The 18,812-nt window shown below is 30.2% G+C and overlaps 1 protein-coding gene and 1 pseudogene across 1 annotated transcript; both read left to right on the top strand.

Moving 5' to 3' along the window:
• The first annotated feature begins 8,089 nt into the window (after positions 1–8,089).
• On the top strand, positions 8,090–8,773 carry LOC130963234 (eukaryotic translation initiation factor 5-like; annotated as a pseudogene).
• A 5,292-nt stretch (positions 8,774–14,065) lies between these two features.
• On the top strand, positions 14,066–15,778 carry LOC130963233 (protein FAR-RED ELONGATED HYPOCOTYL 3-like). Its single transcript, XM_057889367.1, has 3 exons — positions 14,066–14,418; positions 14,552–14,747; positions 15,323–15,778. The coding sequence occupies exons 1-3, from the start codon at positions 14,066–14,068 to the stop codon at positions 15,776–15,778; spliced, it is 1,005 nt and encodes a 334-aa protein (XP_057745350.1).
• Positions 15,779–18,812: the final 3,034 nt, after the last annotated feature.

Below are 18,812 nucleotides of genomic sequence, written 5' to 3'. Positions count from 1 at the left end.
TGTAGATGAATGTTTATTTAATGTGGACGGTTCAGATTTTTAAGAATAAGAAGGATCAAGTTTTTAAAATGAATTAAATTAATGAAGTTTAAAAAATAAAAATTTAATAAGTATATAAATAAGAGGAAGATTTGAGATAATATATACACAACAAATATTTTTTTATTTTACAACTCATATAATTAGTATATATATATATATATATATATATATATATATATATATATAAATTATCTTTATTATATTAAGATAAAAATATTAGTAAATATCAATACTAAAATTATCTGTTTATATCTTTTTATTTTGAGAAAGTATGGAGAGTTAATATATATAGTGTATAGTGTGTACAACACGGAACTTAATTCAGACAAGGGGTGGCCATGGCTTCCCCAAACTTTTATTAAAAATATTAGTAATACTTTTTTAAAAAATAAAAAATAGTTCAGTTAGCTCAAATATTTTATTATGACTTAAAATACAAAAGTTTAATCTTCATCTCTTGCTTTTATTGCACAATAATTTTTAGTTTTAAACATTCAAAACATATTAGATTTGGACTGAATTGACTGTATTTACATTTCGCAACTCTCTATTCAATAAACAACACTCCTTTTACCTTTGAGTTTAAATATAAAAAATTAGGTATTTTTTATTTATGTAATTTAATATTATTTTATATTTTACTGTTTATTTAATTTAATTTTTTATATGATAAAAAATATTAGAATATTCAATAAGTATTGATATTATTGTATTTGTATAAATTGATAAAAAATTCAATAAATATTATAAATTTTAATATTTGTCCTTTTAATTTCTTTTTTACATATTTTACCGGATATATATTCAAATTTTTATATAAAATAGTCATAAAAAATCAAAGAGTTGATGATGCATTTTTTAAGAAGAAGGCTAATATTCAAGAAGGAAAACATATAACTTTTACAATATCAATATCTGTAGATAGTTTTTCTATTTTAATGAATCACGAAAAAAAGTAAGAGTAAGATACAACCTTCAAAAGCTTAAAGAGTTACATCTGATGAGTTTGACCTTAATTCTTTAGAATGATACCCTGAAAAATGGCTTCAAATTTGGCAATATTACCCAAATTAGAGAGATGAGGTTAGACGAGCTTATCTTAAATGGAATCCATATCAAAAGTATCTTGACAATTATCTTTTATCTGGCCCCCCCAAAATTTCGTTTCAAGCTCTGCTACTGGTGTACAATGAAAGAGATTATGTTGTGGTGGTGGTTATTTTTTGAATTAGGATAAATATGAATAAATTTTATTTTTACTTCATATTGGGCCAATTAAACAGTGCATTGTACACATTGTACAGATATCATATTGACTTCCTAGCGAGACTCATTTATTTTAGAACACGTTATCAGCACGAGTTTTTGATAAAAATTTAAGAAGACTCAGGTAATAAATTTTTATTATATCAAAGTTCTTTAATATTGAATTTAATCCTCTTGATATATCTGGAAACAACTACTTATCATACATATTAGATGCCAGAATTTATCTTGATTCAATGGATTTTAGAGATACCATTAAAACTGAAAATAAAGTATCCTAAAAAAGTAAAGTTAAAGCCATGATATTCTTTCATCTTCTTCTTAACGAAGGATTGAAAAATGAATATCTCACTATAAAAGATCCTACAAATCTGTGGAAGAACCTTGAAGAAATATATAATCATCAAAAGACAGTGATATTTCTTCAAACTCGATATGAGTGGACACACTTGCGTTTACAGGATTTTAAATCCATAAATGACTACAATTCAGCAATGTTCCAAATTACCTCATGAATGAAATCATGTGGAAAAAAGATAACTGATATTGGCATCCTAGAAAACACTTTTTCGATCTTCCATGCCTCGAATGTGCTCCTGCAACAACAGTATTAAGAAAAATAATTTAAAAATTATTGTGAGCTAATTTCTTGCCTTCTTGTTGTTGAACGTGACAAAGAATTACTTTTAAGAAATCATGAAGAACGTCCAACTGGCGCCGCCCCATTTCTTGAAGCAAATGCGGCAAATTATAATCCCAGAAGTGGTAAATTGCAAGGCTTTGGTAACAAGAAAAATTATGAAAGAAAGAAAAATTATTTTCACCAGAAGTAGGATAAAGAAAGAAATAATTGGCAAAATAAATCAACAAAAGATATATGTTTTCGTTGTGGTAGAAAGGGTCATTGGTCACGTAGCCGTTGTACCTCAAGGCTCTTAGTTGATCTTTATCAAGTATCCTTAAAAAAAGATGACAAAGGAAATGAGACAAATTTTGTTTCAAAAGATGTTGGTGAAAATTACATCACTCATTATAAAGTATTTGATTTATTTAAAGATCTTGAAGAAAATATTGGTCATTTAATTAATAATGAAAAAGTTCAATATTTGGATTCATTAAGTACCTATATAAATAAATAATATAAAAAATTTTTTGTTAAGTTTTATTTTCTATGTATTTGAATTTCAAGTATAATGTATATAAATAATATTTAATAAAATATTAATGTTTATGTTTAAGAATTTTAAAATAATTAAATGTGTCAAATTCTATTATAATAATAATAATAAATAAAATAAAATAAAATAAAATTTAGTATATGATACTATTTTATGTACAATGCTTCTTAGAAAAATAATTTTAATTTAAAATATAATTTTATTGTGCATGTACTTTTACTTTTTATTATTATTATTATTATTATTATTATTATTGAAGAAAATGACAAAGACATATAATAAAGATATTTACCTTTTGGATAATGCAAGTTTGCATACAATTTTCAAACTCGTCTTGTACAAAAAAATGTGTTAATACATTTATTGACTCAGGTAATGTGATAGAAAATTTCGGAAGAGCTATAATTTTATTTTCTAGAGGAATAAAATTCATAATAGATAATACACTATTGTTTACTAAGGATGTGTTTGGGAAACTCATTGGAAGAGAAGAAGCAAGTTTAGACTTCTTGAAAGCTTCAACTTTTGGTTTGGCAAACTTTTTTTTCCATGAACACAAAAGTGATTTTGCTACCAAAATTAACGTTTACAAGAAGCAACTATTTTTAGCTTCTGCGTTTTTCTAACGGGCTTTTAGTCATGGATACTAACCATATATTTATCTTTTACCAATTTTATCCTTCATGTATGTTATTATATTATTTATGAAATTCTTGTTATTTCTATTTATATGAGCTCTATTTTTCTATTTTTTATTTTTTCAACTGTTTGTTTGATATTATACACTTTTATAATTGTGATTTTTGTGTATTATCTTTTTATAATATGATTTATTGATTCTATTAAGTAAAGTAAATTAAACAAAAATTTAACTATAAATAATAATAATAGTAAAAATTTATAGCATACTAAAAAAGAGTACTAAAAATACTAAAAATATACTATATAAAAAGATCATCAAGAATTTTCAGATTTGTTTTAATTACTATAAAGTAAATATTTAATTTTTTATTATTTTTAGTACTTTCTTTTATAATTGTAATTCTCATATACTATGTTTTAGTGTAATTTTTTATAATATAGATTATGCTTCCATTAAAAAAATAAATTAAATAAAAAATTAATCATAAATAATAATAAAATCATAAACGTTGGATTCTAAATTAATATTAAGAATAAGATTATTGAAAGTATTAGAATAAGAATACGATGTAAAAAAATACTAAAGTACATTCTTAGTTAATACTTAAAAAATGTAACATATTTGATTAAATATTCTTATATATATATATATATATATATATAATTTATATTGTTTTATTTTTATTTAAAAATATATTTTATCTATTTTTATATATTATTTTTATTTTAGTAAATAAATATTAATTTTATTATAAAATTAACTAATAAAATCTATTTAAATATCTAAATTAAAATGATAGGATAATATAAAAAAATTATTTAAGTTGAGGTCTATTTTAGTAATTTTTTATCTAAAAGTGATTTTGAATAGTATAAGCCAAACAACATTTATTTTACTATAATCAATTTTGATACAAAAATTACGAAACATAAATCACTTTAACACAAACTTACTTTTTATCAAAATCAAGTTTGCAAAATCAATTTTATGCAAACTCCCGTTTACAAACTGTAATCCAAACACACACTAAGTCTCTAAGGAACTTGTTGAGTTTTAAAGATATTCACCGAAATGGATACATATTAAAACGATAAATGAAAAAAAATCATGAGTACTTATGTATCACAACTCGTGATTTAAATAAAATGTTATATTAGAAAACTTACCCTCACTTTCTTTTAGGTTATATTATAGTAAAATCAGTGCAATTGAATCACATGCCATTATAAACCAGAAGTTTACTAGCCCAAATAAATTCATAATTTGGCATGATCGATTGGGACATCCTGGAACAACCATGATGCAGAGAATTATTGAGAACTCTCATAGACATTCACTAAAGAACCAGAAGATTTTTAAATCTAGTGAATTTTGTTGTGATGTATCTTTTCAAGGAAAGCTAATTTTAAGACCATCTCCAGTAAAGATTGGATTTGAATATCCTGAATTTCTAGAAAGAATTCAAGGCGATATATCTGGACCTATTCATCACCATGTAGATCTTTTAGATATTTTATTGTCCTATTAGACGCATCTTCGAGATGGTCACATATGTGCTTATTGTCTTCTCGTAACCTGGCGTTTGCGAGATTACTTGCTCAAATTATTCGATTAAAAGCACAATTTTTAGAAAATCAAATCAAAATAATTCATCTTGATAATACTGGTAAATTCACCTCTCAAGCTTTCTATGCTTATTGTATGTCCAATGGTATAAGTATTGAACATCCAGTAGCTCATGTTCATACACAAAATGGATTAACAGAGTCACTTATTAAACGACTCTAATTGATTGCTAGATCCTTATGAGAATAAATCTCCCAACCTCTGCTTGGAGGCATGCCATTTTACATGTTGCATCACTTATTCGTTTAAGGCCAACAAGTTACCATCAAGTCTCTCCTCTGTAATTAGCTTTTGGCCAGCAGCCAAATATTTTCTATTTGAGAATATTCGGGTATACGATATATGTTCTAATTGTCCCGCTTTATTGCACTAAAATGGAACCCCAAAAAATTCTTAAAAGACACCAGTAAGTGTTCGAAATTTTGAAATAGTGTTGACGCCAGAAGACATTCAGGTACCTGAAAATTCTGAAAATTCGATAAATTATATCTTTACAAGAGAAAAATTGAACCAAAATAAAATAATTATCAATAAAATATTTGCATATAATATGGCATTACATATCATGCATGAAAGTAAGGATCTTGAGCCCAGAACAGTCAAAGAATATTGACAAAGGAATAATTGGCCAAAATAGAAAGAAGTTATGAAGGTTGAGTTAGACTCACTTGTAAAATATAAAGTCTTTGGACCTGTAGTCCGTACACTAGAAGATGTAAAACATGTTGAATACAGATGTGTATTTTTGAGAAAACGAAATGAAAAAAAAATAAAGTTGTACGCTACAAAGCTCAACTTGTGGCACAAGAATTTTCATAAAGGTCTGGTATAGATTATGAAGAAACATATTCTTCTGTAGTAGATGCAATAATATTGTGTTATTTGATCAGTTTATCTGCATACCATAAACTACATATGCATTTAATAAATGTGGTGACAACTTATTTATACGAATAATTAGATCTTGATATCTATATGAAAATTCCTGAATGACTAAAGATATCTAAACCATCCAATGAATATTCATAGGGGTTATACTCAATCAAATTGCAAAGATCTTTATATAGTCTAAAGCAATCTGGACGAATGTGGTATAATCGTCTTACTGAGTATCTAGCCAAAAATGGATTCAAGAATGATAATATCTACCCATGTGTTTTCATAAAGAAATTTGTGTCTGGATTCATTATAATTGCTGTATATGTTGATGATTTAAATATCATTGGAATCTCTAAAGAGATTCCAACAATTATAAAAGCTCTAAAAGAAGAGTTTGAGATGAAAGATCTTAGAAAGACTAAATTTTGTCTCGGCCTACAGATTGAGCATATAAAAAATAGGATCTTTATTTCTCAAACAACATACACAAAAAAATCTTGAAGATATTTTATATGGATAAGTCACATCCATTAAGTACCCTAATGATCATAAGATCTTTAGATGTGGAAAATGATCAATTCCGTTCTGAAAAAGAAAATGAAGATATTCTTGGTCCTGAAGTACCATATCTCAGTACTGTTGGAGCATTAATGTATCTTGCTAATAATACACAGCCTGATATATCATTTACTAGGAATTTATTAGCAAGGTATAGTTTATTTCCAATTAGAAAACATTGGAATGAAATCAAATAAATTTTTCGATATCTTTATGGAACAGATGATATGGGTTTGTTTTATCAATATAAATCTAAGTCACAATTAATTGGCTAAGATGCAGGATACTTGTCTGATCCATAAAAGAAAGATCTCAAATAGGATACTATTCACATATGGTGATACAACTATATCATGGAGGTCCACGAAACAGACAATAGCAGCAACATCCTCTAATAATGCGGAAATACTAGCGATACATGAAGCAAGTCGCGAGTATTTTTGGCTCAGGAGTTGAATCCAATATATCCTGTCATCATGTTGACTGGTTGATCATAAAATAGCTTCAACTATTCTGTTTGAAGATAATACAGCATGCATTACTCAACTTAAGGGTGGATACATCAAAGGTGATAGAACAGAGCATATTTTTCTCAAATTCTTCTTCACTTATGATATTCAAAATCAAAGAACAATTGATGTTCAACAAATCTGCTCAAATGATAATCTGGTAGATTTATTTACAAAGTCACTTCTAAAATCCTTCTTTGAAAGATTGATACATTAGATTGGGATGCGTCGATTTCGAGATATTAAATAATGTCGACAAAAGAGAGAGGTTGTACTCTTTTTTTCTTGATCAGATTTTTATTCATATTGGATTTTTCTTGACAAGTTTTTTAATGAAACAGTCATCTTTACAAAGGATATTGTACTCTCTTTTTTATTAAAAATTTTTTTCATTGAATTTTTTTAGTAAGATTTTAATGAGGTATAATCCTAAATAGATATCCAAGGAGGAGTGTTATGATAAGGATGGATGTTTATTTGATGTGCACGACTCAGTTTCTCAAGAAGAAGAAGGATCAAGTTCTCAAAATGAATTAAATTAATAAAGTTTGAAAAATAAGAACTTGGTATGTCTATAAATAGAGGCAAGGTCTCGGACAACTTACACACAACAAACACTCCTCTCTCTCTTTATTTCACAACACACAAACACTCCTCTCTCTCTTTATTTCACAACACACACACACACACACATATATATATATATATATATATATATATATATATATAATTAGTGAATATATATGTGAATCATTTCTATTATATTGAGATAATAATATTGATGAATATTAATACTAGAATCATCTATTTATATTTTTTATTTTATATTTATTTTCTCTTCTTTATTTATTTATTTTACAACATATTTCAAATTTTTTAGAAGAATAAGAGGGACAAACAAGATTAAATAGAACATTTCTAGTTATTCAGTTATTCTTTTTGCTTTTTTCCACTATTTTTCGAGAATGAACTACCAACCCGGTCCCTGGCTATTTTCTAGAATGACAACGTGACACCTCAAAATAAAAACGATCCACTTCGTTCCTTGTCCCCTATTTTCATGACACAACGCAGTTTCTGTGGATCATTTCCATCAAGGCCTGACGGAAACGCTGAGCTATCACGTTAGCAAAGTGACTTGTCATGTTAGCTTGCGGACGTATTCGTTTTGTTCTTAGTTGAACAAGCTCAAGTGGATAAGGACTTAACTATCCACCTCCACATCTTAAAAATGACGTCGTTTACGCTGAAGGAAATCCTTCGTTGATGTGAACCTTCCGTTGTTACTGTTAGCAGTCTTCTTTGCTTGTTCAAAGAGCGGACCTCTGATTACCAGCAGCTTGTCATCATACTTGAAATTTTTGCATTGTCTACCTGACTGTGTTTGGATGTCTTTGCAACTTTTGTTGTTGAAGTCACCATGGCCTCACAATATTGGTGCTGCAAATAGTGATGATGCCTTCTATAGGTATAAGATGCCCAAAATGATTACCAAAATCGAGGATAAAGAGAGTGATATCAAGACAAATATTGTCAATATGGTTGATATTGTCAAGGTATTGGCAAGGCCAACCTCTTACATAACCAAGTACTTTGGATATGAACTTGGAGCCTAGTCAAAGTTATGAGAAATATGGTACTTCTCATGTTAATGGAGTGCACGACACTGCAAAATTTGTTGGTCTTCTTGAGAACTTCATCAAAAAATTTGTTCAATGTTATGGTTGTGAAAATCCCAAAATTGAGATATTGACCAAGAATAAAATAATCCAGCTGAAATGTGCTGCTTGTAATTTTATGTCAGATGTAGACATGAGGGACAAGTTGACTACATTTATTCTAAAAAATCCTCCTGAAGCAAAAAAAGGATTAAAGGATCCAAAGACAAGAAGGTCATGAGAAGATTTGAGAAGGAAAGATTGAAGGAAGGTGAAATGGCTGATGAGGAGTAGAAGAAAATCAAGAAGAAGATTAAGAAGAAAAGCTCTTCCACTTCCAAGAATGGCACTACAAAGTCAACCATTAAGAAGAAAGCAAGTGCTTCTTATGATGATCATGTTGCGAATAAGTAGTATGACCATAATCCAATCAATCACATGTCAACTAATTTGTTATTGTTATTATATTAAAATATTAATATAATAATGTCCTTGATTAAATTTAGAGATTTATCATTGTGATAGTGATCATAATATTGAGAGATAAATATTTTATAAATTAATCTAAATTGTTCTTGGCCATAGGATTATTAAATAGGACATTAATAATCCGGAAAGACCAATATATATATAATGGTCTTCATTGGATGAAGATTAATAGATCTCATTTATTAAATTATATATATAGATGGTGCATATAGAGATATGACTATTGAATTGACTCACTTTGAGAATTCCTAATGGTTATAATTGCCGTATATTTGTCAATAGGATATTCTCAAGATGAACATAGTAATAGAGTTTCCTTTGACCTACGACTATCATAGTAATTAACAACGTATTTATTATACTTTGATTCCGGACACCTAATACCCTAAGGTGCTAGTTGAATGGATATTGGATATGATTTAAATACTTGTAGAATTAATGATCAGTCAATAAGGAATCCGTCAACTCTCGGTAAAGAGTTTGAGCTCTATGATTATAATGACTGAGATGAATAAAACCTTGGTCAAGGAGATTGAATGAATGAAGAAATGAGTTTCTTAGGTCATTCACAGTTCATTTTAATAATGGTAACAAGTTAGAGTTTGACAATTAAACCATACTCTAAAGGTTAACCAAGAGCTAGAAAGATGGAAGGAATTATACTTTGTTCTTCTGAGGTTCTTAGTAAAAATATATTACTTCATACTATCGGGTCGTTGAGGAGTGTTGCTAGACGCCAACCTTGATTAGTAAATTTAGTATGACTAATTTACTACCCGCTTAGTATTGAACCTATGGGGTTACACACTAACGAGTGTTCTAATCTTTGCTATAGAATTATTTAATTATTATTTTGATTTGATCAAATAAATAATTATATTAATTCAGATAGAATATTATTATATTTTTTGCTAGCACCAAAAATATAATAATAGTATGATAATTGAGAATATTAAATGAGATTTGAGAATAATTAGTTATTTTATTTCTAAATTTGGATGAGATTCTAACTGATTTCGTTTTCAAATTGAGTTATGATATGATTCATAAAATTTGAAGGATTCAGATTTGGAATTTCAAGATATGATTTAAATTTGAATTGAGAATCAAATTTAAGATCAGTAACAAATCTCATACTATATATATGTATGCCAAGAGTAGAGGAACATAACAGAGAGAATAACAAGAGTTTTATTCCTTTACCTCTACGCACATAAACCTATGTGAGCCTAATTCTTGGAGAAGAATTTTATGGCGTGCAAAGAGTTGCAAGAGGTTTCTCAATTTTAGATCAGATGTCCATTGGTCAAGGAGTTGACAGCAAAGGTTGGTCTCGGTGTGGATACGCATAGCGCCTTCGTACCATCGAAGGAGAAAGTGATTTTTACTAGCGTACACAGGTATTTAGATCTGATCTACTATATATTTATTATTGGAATAAAGTTTAAGCATAAAATAGATCTTTAAGGATTACTTTCTTTTCTTCCGCTGCGTGTTATGAATACATAGTAATCCTTTAGATCATGTATCTCCAAAGCAAGTGAATGGTTTTCTCCTGTGTAAACGACGTTGTTTTTGAAGACGTATAAAAAAATTGGCAGTTAAGCCCCTGTTCATTTGAGTTTGTCTAATTAAACACAAAACAAACATGTAAGTAGTCTAACATAACAGATTACATTGCTTATGTGACATCTCAGCCTTAACAGAAAATGACTCACAGGAATCACGTGTCATAGAAATAAAAGACAGAAACCGAAATAAATTGTTTTTATTCTATGGGGTCGCGTTGCCTTATAAAAAATAGACAGAGTCTAGATTGATAATTTACTTATTTTTTAATCTGGTTCATCAATAGACATGAATTACTACAAAGACAAAATAAAATTCAAACTCTTGATAATTATTTAATTATATTAGTTAACTAATCATTAAACCAGTCCATACTAATTAAAATGTTTTTAGTTATCTAGTATTTTATTCGAGTAAAGACCCAATTCGATCCTTGTCCATTTTCACGAAGGACAAATCGATCCTTGTCCAAAAGAAAGGGACACTTCGATCCTCAACTTTTTTATTTTGGGACAATACGATCTCTCTGTTAAAAAAATTGTTAAATAATAACAAAAATTAGTTTTGTGAGGGGTTTCAAACCCCTACAAAAATCTTTTCAACAATATAACCAATTACTATCACTACCACCACTACCTTTTTCAATTTTCATCCTCATTATTATCACTCCTACCTCTATTATTTTTATTGTGTAACCATACTTTATCATCATCATTATCTCCTCTACCGTCATCATCACTAATACCAATATTATCAACACTAAATTTCTCTTCTTTCATTTCTTATTCGATGTTATTTTTTCCTTTAAAAAATATTGTACTACAATTACTTTTTTTTGTGGCACTATTTTTATCAATGATTTTTCTTCACTTAACCACCATTGGTGAAGAAATTTTTCAAATATAAACTTATTAATAGTTTGTGGAGGTTTAAAACTTCCCACAAAATACTAATAAAATCTTCCACAAAAATAATTTTTGTTATTATTTAATAAATTTTTTAACAGATAGATCATATTATCTCAAAATAAAAAGATTGAAAATCAAAGTGTCCCTTTTTTTTGAATAAAAATCGCTTTATCTTTCATAAAAATAGACAAAAACCAAATTGAATATTTACTCATGGATTATAAAGTCCCTCCAAACTCTACCACTTGCATGGAAAGGAAAAAGAAAGCAAAATTTAAAATTTAGTATTTTTTTCTTAGTACATGAACAGTGACCAGATCAAATCAGCTGCCACCGCCGCTCTTGCAACAAGAAAAAGCAACAATAGCTTACTAGCGATGTTGTACTAGCAACGTTAGCATTGATTAAAATTAATTACCTTTAAACACTAGATTAAAAGGAATTTAATTCATAAGGCATTTAAAAGTCCTAATTCGAAAAAAAAAAGGTCCTAATTCATTGTCATTGTAACTTAAATGAATAAAAATTTAGTCAAAAAAAAAAGAATAAAACTTTAAAATATATATATTTTTAATTACTTTCTTATATTTTTCTTACTCTTATTATATACAATTTTCAAAATTCAAACTAACCTCAAATTTTAAAAAATCACGAGTAAATATTTAAATTATTTTTTAAAAAATTTCTTATAAATATATAAATTAACAAATTTTTATTCTCTAAAATCATCTTTAAGCACCATTAATCAAACTTTTAATATCTAAAACAACCTCTATGCACTATTAATCAAATTTTTAATATACTTGTATTTTTTTAATTTTTATTAAATTTAAATATAAAAAAATTAAATTTTATAAAATATTACTATAAAGAAATTATTGCTCTTTCCTTTCAAAAAGTTGAAAAGATCAACCTATTCGAATTTTTTTTTCCAATTTTAAAAATAAGAATTTATTAAAAATTAAAATATGAGAACTAATTTAAATGTTTATTTTAAATTCTATATCATCAATAAAAATTAAAAACAAAAATAAAATAATGTTAACAAATAAAAAAATTGGCTATGATTATTAAATTCAAGAGTGACATTATTAGGAACTTTTTTTTTTAATATTAGATCAACGGTGGTGTTATCCACCAGGATGAACACGCATGCGTGATTAACAGTGTTATGGGAATTGTTAGTTTTCAGGATGAAAATGTCAACGCCGTTATGAAGGAAAACATCATTGACGTATTGCACAAAACGTCACCGATGTTTTGCTCTGCATGGGCGACACTTGGCAACTCTTTCTCTTTTCCCACATGTTAACACAAAACGGCAGCGCCGTGTTCCATTTTTATTTTTTTTAATTATTTAATTTTAGTTTTTTATACAATACGCAGTGCCGTTTTTTGTTTAGACCATTAAAAAAATGTTAAACACATACAAAACGTTTCTGCCGTTTTGTGTGTTCCAAAAAAAAAAATTTTCCATAGCAGTGTCAAACTCACCCACACACAAATATCAAAGAAAATCACACATACTCTTACAATATTAAAAAAACTCAACCACATTATTACTCTTCTATTTTTGACCCAGTGGTTAAAAAAATAATCTCCACATACAAATATTTTAACCATACAAGTTATACAAGTCTTTCACTCCAGACGCGCATGTTCTCTCACTTGTATTCCGCCTTTCTATTTTAACAAATTTTTCAATCAACGCGTGAATATATAACATCCTTTTTCAAAAGAATTTCGTTTCCTTTTTCAAATTTTCTCTGCATTTTTCGTGCCTTCTTTGCGTTCTCTTTTCGGTGTTTTCGTACGTTTCTCTCTGGAAGTTCTGTGCGAATATATAGTTTTGTTATTCTGCTTCTTCCTTCTTCTCGATTTCCATTGTTTTTGAAAGCAAGCTTTGAAATCGTTTTGAAATCAAGCTTTGAAATCGTTTTGCAGATAATGAATGATGATTCAAGTTCAGATTGTCAACTCAACCAAAGCGAAGTGGATTTTGAATTTGAATCCATTGAAGTCTTTGAGGTGAGGTTCAATTCCAGTTAATCTTTTTGTTAGTAGTTTATGATTTCTAGAGGTGAATGATGTTGTGAAACTTGCCTGTGAATTTTGTTGTTCATTGTTGATTGTTTGAATTGTATGTAATGTAGTAATTTTGATGAATCTGTTGCATTTTATATCAGATTTTCGAGTATAAATCAGGAATATTTGGGTGTAAAGTGGGAACGTTTGGGTGTATTTACATGTTCTGACTCTTTTCAATTGACCGAGGGTGAATTGTGATATTATTTTAGTTGAATTGTTTTAGTTTGATGATGAGTCATGAATATGATTTTTGTTATTTTTGATGATGGTTTTATAGTTTTAGTTGCAGTCTATAGTTTATGCTAGGTTTAATATGGTGTATTGTGGACTTTTTTGGGTATATTTTGCAGTCTCTCTGTGATGTTGATGATCACTTTGTTCCCAAGGTTGGGATGACTTTTAAGACGCTTGAAGATGCAGCAAAATTCTACAAGGATTATTCAAAAGCTACACGTTTTTCTACAAGAGTTCAGAGCACAAATAAGAAGGGTAATCAAATTAAGAACCAATTGGTTTAAATTGTCCTGCAAGAATTTATATACACATATTGAAGGACATTGGTTTTTGGATCATTTCCAAGGTCGTGTTGCATCATTCACATCCCTGCTGTCGAAATCAAGCAGAGATGCTCAAACAGCACAGGGAACTAAGCATGTCTGTGCGTCGTACAATAGAGAATAACGAGGAAGCCAGAATCAGATCGGGCAAAACATACCAATCATTTGTGGCAGCAGACGGGGGTCACCGTGAGTTAAATTTTATTGAAAAAGACATGAGAAATTACATCACGAGAGAAGTGCAAAATGTTTCGGAACTAGAGGATGCAAAAGAATTCGAGAAATACTTATTAAAAATGAAAGAGAAAAATCAGAATTTCTTTTTCGAACTTGAAATCGAGGACGATCAGTCGATTAAGATTGCCTTTTGGGCGAACACAAGGAGCAGGGCCGCTTGCGAGTATTTCAGAAATGTTATTTCATTCGATACCACCTACAATACAAACAAGTAATATTCTCTTCTGGTTTATGCTTTCCAAATTTTTAAATCTGCGGCAAAGGTGTACATTACATGTTTTTGGGTGTAGGGAGTGCTTATTTGGGTGTATTTAACGATTTTGTTTCTGTTTCGTCATAATCAGGTATAATCTAGTTTTTGGTTCTTTTGTTGGAGTGAATCACCACAGTCAGTCAACACTTCTGGGATGCGCTTTGATGAAAAATGAAGATATTCAATTATTCAAATGGTTATTTGAATGTTGGCTTCATTGCATGGAAAGAAATGCTCTGAAAGGTATTCTCATCGATCAATGCGCATCGATGCAAAGGGCTATCGAGGCTTGTATGTCAACAACAATTCACCGTTGGTGTATTTGGCACATCATAAAGAAGATTCCAAGTAAATTAAATGGCTACAAGGGACACCTAGAAATCGAATAAGAAATGAACCATGTTGTTTGGAACTCTCACACCAAAGAATCATTTGATAGGAATTGGAATGATTTTCTGATGAAGTGTGGTCTTGTGGTCAACAAATGGCTTTCAGGTAATGTCTTTTATAATCTGCAGCAGAGGTGTAAATTGCATGTTTTTGGGTGTATTATAGTCTAATTTAGGTGTTTTTTTGCAGAGCTTTACGAAGACCGTCATATATGGATTCCAATTTATCTCGATCACCACTTCTGGGCCAGGATGAGAAGCACACAAAGGAGCCAGAGCATGAATGCCTTTTTTAACAAGTTCATTACCCGGAACAGCTCACTTATCCAATTCGTCAAATAATATTGCCTCGGAAGCAGGGAGCAAAGGGAAAGAGGATCTGATGCTGTAGATTTTTATACCATCATACCGTGTGCAACAAAATCCTCAATAGAAGTCCAGTTTCAACATGTGTACACTCACCAAAAGTTCAGGGAAGTCTAAGCACAATTCAGAGGAAAGGTGAATTGCATCACAAGATCAACGAACTCCGCTCTAGGCTATTTGGTAACGAAGTTGTAAAACCAGTTTCCAACTCAACATTCAACAAGTTTGTGGTTACATACGGCTCGGTAGCAGCCCAAGTGAAATGCCAGTGCTTATTATTCGAGTCAAGAGGGATATTGTGTCGTCACACCCTAAGCGTGTTAAGCTTTGAACGAGTAAACAAAGCATCACCGAGATACATATTGGAACGATGGAGTAAGAACGTAAAGAGGAGACACACACACATCAAGAGCAGTCACGACGAGCCACTGTTGGAGCCAAGAAGCAAGAGGTTTGACGAATTGGTGTTTTGTTCGCAAAATATATGTGAATTTGCATCAGAATTTGAGGAGCTCACTGCCATTCTGCACCTCGCCTATGATAACGTCATGGTTGAGATGTAAGAACTAAAAGCCAAAAGGAAGGGGACATGTTCGTTATCTTACGAAGTTGCTAACTTGAAATCTGTTAACGAGCTTCAAAGTCCTCCAAGGGTGAGAACAAGAGGACGTTCCAAAAATAGACTAGGTTCAAAGTTGGACAAATAGATTGCAAATGCCTCAAAGAAAAAGAAAACGAAAGCTCTAAGCAAGGTAAAAGTGATGTTTTTTAAACAGTATGGGGTAATTGAGTTTATTATTATTAATAGTTTTGCTAATATGTGAGATTTTTTTTCGTAGTTGAACCTTTTTTATGGCAGATCAGTGGTGCAATCAAATTCTAGCCAATATCACGGATATGTTATGAATTATCAGTTTAGAGATTCAGTAGCATAGGACGGATTTTAAGGTGTATAGTGACCCATTTTGGGTGTACTGAAGAAATTTTTGGGTGTAACCCGCATGATATTGTTTTTGACATTATTTTTTATTTTTTGAGATGCTACTGTTTGTGTTGGAAATTACTGTTATGAAGGGATTTGTTTTAAATTCACAATACATATACAATTCAATTCCTAAGGTGGGTAACAATTCAAATTTCTGAATCACCATAACTCCTGGTTAGATTTTCCATGAAAATATGTAAGCACGAATTTGGGTGTATTCTTGTTATTTTTTGGTGTATTATAACAATAATTTGGCGCATTAGTGGGTTCAGTCTTGTTTCCCTTGATTTTTTTAACCTGTAATGACAGCTATTAAATACAGCAGAGACAGCTTTGGCAAACAAAATTTATCCAAACAAACTTTATACTAAGATTGGATTAAATATTTACAAACTATACAAAAAGTGTTCAAACTATTCATATACTACACAACATTCACACTCATCACTGTCAAAATCATCTGAATCTATTTGACAATACAGACTCAACAAAGCTGTAGATGGTTTCGATAATCTTATTGATTCGTTTTCTTGAATGTCTGTATCTCTATCTTGATTCATCTCATCAAACAGAATCCTGGAAGCATATTCGACCCTGAAGTGGTCCACCTCTGCCTGTGTCCAATTGTCCCAGTCATATCTTCCCTTTTTAATATTTTCTGGCTTGATTATCTCAAGCCATTTCATTACATAAATGGCACAATCGAAGCTGAAAACAAAAAAAATAACATAATAAAATAGGATAGTAAGAGAAAATACAAAATTTTCAGAGAGAAAGTTTCATACCTCATTCTCTGGCCAGGAATGTTGATATACGATGGTTGAATTTTATCATCATCTTTTCTGAGAGCTTGCCCCTGCATATACCCTCATTCTAGAAATTACATACCCCTAAAAACCAAAAACAAAGCAAAATATAAGACTATATTTTAAAATCTGGTTACACCCAAAGGATCTCACAGTACACCTTATTTTTAACAGTAGTACACGCAAATATTATAATGCTAACAACAGAGTTATACTCATGATTTTTTAGAGAAAATAGAATCAACTTACAATAAATGTATTAAGCTTCATTCTGGATTCGGCGGGACACTTCTTGTAATAGGGGTCAAGAATACATATTTTTTCTTTTTGACATCAGCCATCCATATCCACCAATGATCCGTGTAGCAAACAGATGCAAATATCTGAAGTTTGGTCAGATTGCATAGTATTTTAGTTTAGTTGCCACATAACGAAATAGTTGTCATACGAAGCTTTTGAAATGAAAACTTACGAATGGATGGGATGCCAATTTTTTCAGGTCCAAGAAAGGGATGAACATTTTGTAGTCTTAAATATTAAACGGCTTTTTTTATTTTGGCTGTAAGAACTCGCCGCCGGCATGTCCCAATAGCCATATTCTGTACACCCAAAGAAATAGTTACTACATCCAATTACATAACATAAATACACCCAAAATTGAGTTCAATACACCTTACCACAATAGTTGGGGGAGACAGTAAACTTGTTCCTCAAATCTTTTAACTCTTTGTTTGTTTAGAATCAGACACATAGCAGTCATAATCTAAAAAAACAAAACCCCAATTTATTTACATCAACATTGCAGTTATAGCTCATAAAAAAATCATTAATCTTATTTTAATATTACCTCAGCTTCAATATGTGAACGAGCTTTTAGAGATGCAAAGTGGACTTTAGACAATTGCATTGGTTCTTGGGCATTGAAGATGCACACAGGCTCTCACTTATTAGTGCTTTTATTCTCATATGTCTTTACATGTGTTGCCCAAAGCTATCACTTTTCCTTGAGGTCGGCCGACAATTCCTTCCTCCTCACAGGAGTTTCAAACTTTTCAAAAAAGTGGACGTCAGGCTGCACCTTTTGGAGCAGGAGAGTTGTATCCTCTGCAAATTTTAAGGCTGCTGCAACCCCTGTGTTTGTAACCTGCTCTGCTAATTCCTCTATATCTTCAACATGAATTGGGGTACCTTGACTCTTATCCTTTTCAGATCTTGTGCACCCCTCCTGAGTCAAAGTTTCTTCCTGACTCGAATCAGTAAAGCCAAGGCTGAATGATGGCGTCAAAAATTGTTTCGGTACATAGGATGTTGTGTTGGCGATCATCATCAATGCAGCAGTGACTTGAAGGGGTGGTTGACTGCACGGTGAGATATAAAATTCTATAAGAATAAGAATTACAAATGATATCAAAAGAGAGTTATATTGTCTACAACATACATTTTAGAAGGAGCTGCTGGCACTGCAGGTGTGCCATCAGCAGGTTGATGGGGTTGCAGAGTGCTACACGGTTAAAGAAAAGTTTTTAAATAAGAAAAATCAAATCCACCTTAATTCACCAGATATACACCCAAATAATAACCAAATACACCTATAATAAAAGACATGTAACAAAATATTATTCCTTAACCCTTAATTGTTTGTTATCTAATTCTTATGCTTGGAGACTTTGGAGGGGTTGGTTCTCTCTCCACAGGGCTTGGTGTTGTTGTCTGCGACGGAGGCATACACATTTGAAGCAGAACTCTAACCAAGAGAAAATAAAAAATTTAATAATCTCCCTTGAAATAGAACATTCAGAAAGTTGA

Source organism: Arachis stenosperma, chromosome 2, assembly GCF_014773155.1.
Source record: "Arachis stenosperma cultivar V10309 chromosome 2, arast.V10309.gnm1.PFL2, whole genome shotgun sequence".
Classification (NCBI taxonomy): Eukaryota; Viridiplantae; Streptophyta; class Magnoliopsida; order Fabales; family Fabaceae; genus Arachis; species Arachis stenosperma.
This window is presented reverse-complemented; position numbering and strand designations above follow the sequence as displayed.

Coding starts and splice junctions, on each gene's coding strand:
- LOC130963233 (XM_057889367.1), top strand. CDS start 14,066: ATGTCTGTGCGTCGTACAATAGAGAATAACGAGGAAGCCAGAATCAGA. Junction 14,419..14,551: donor ACCACCTACAATACAAACAA/GTAATATTCTCT, acceptor CGTCATAATCAG/GTATAATCTAGTTTTTGGTT. Junction 14,748..15,322: donor CGATGCAAAGGGCTATCGAG/GCTTGTATGTCA, acceptor CCAAAAGTTCAG/GGAAGTCTAAGCACAATTCA.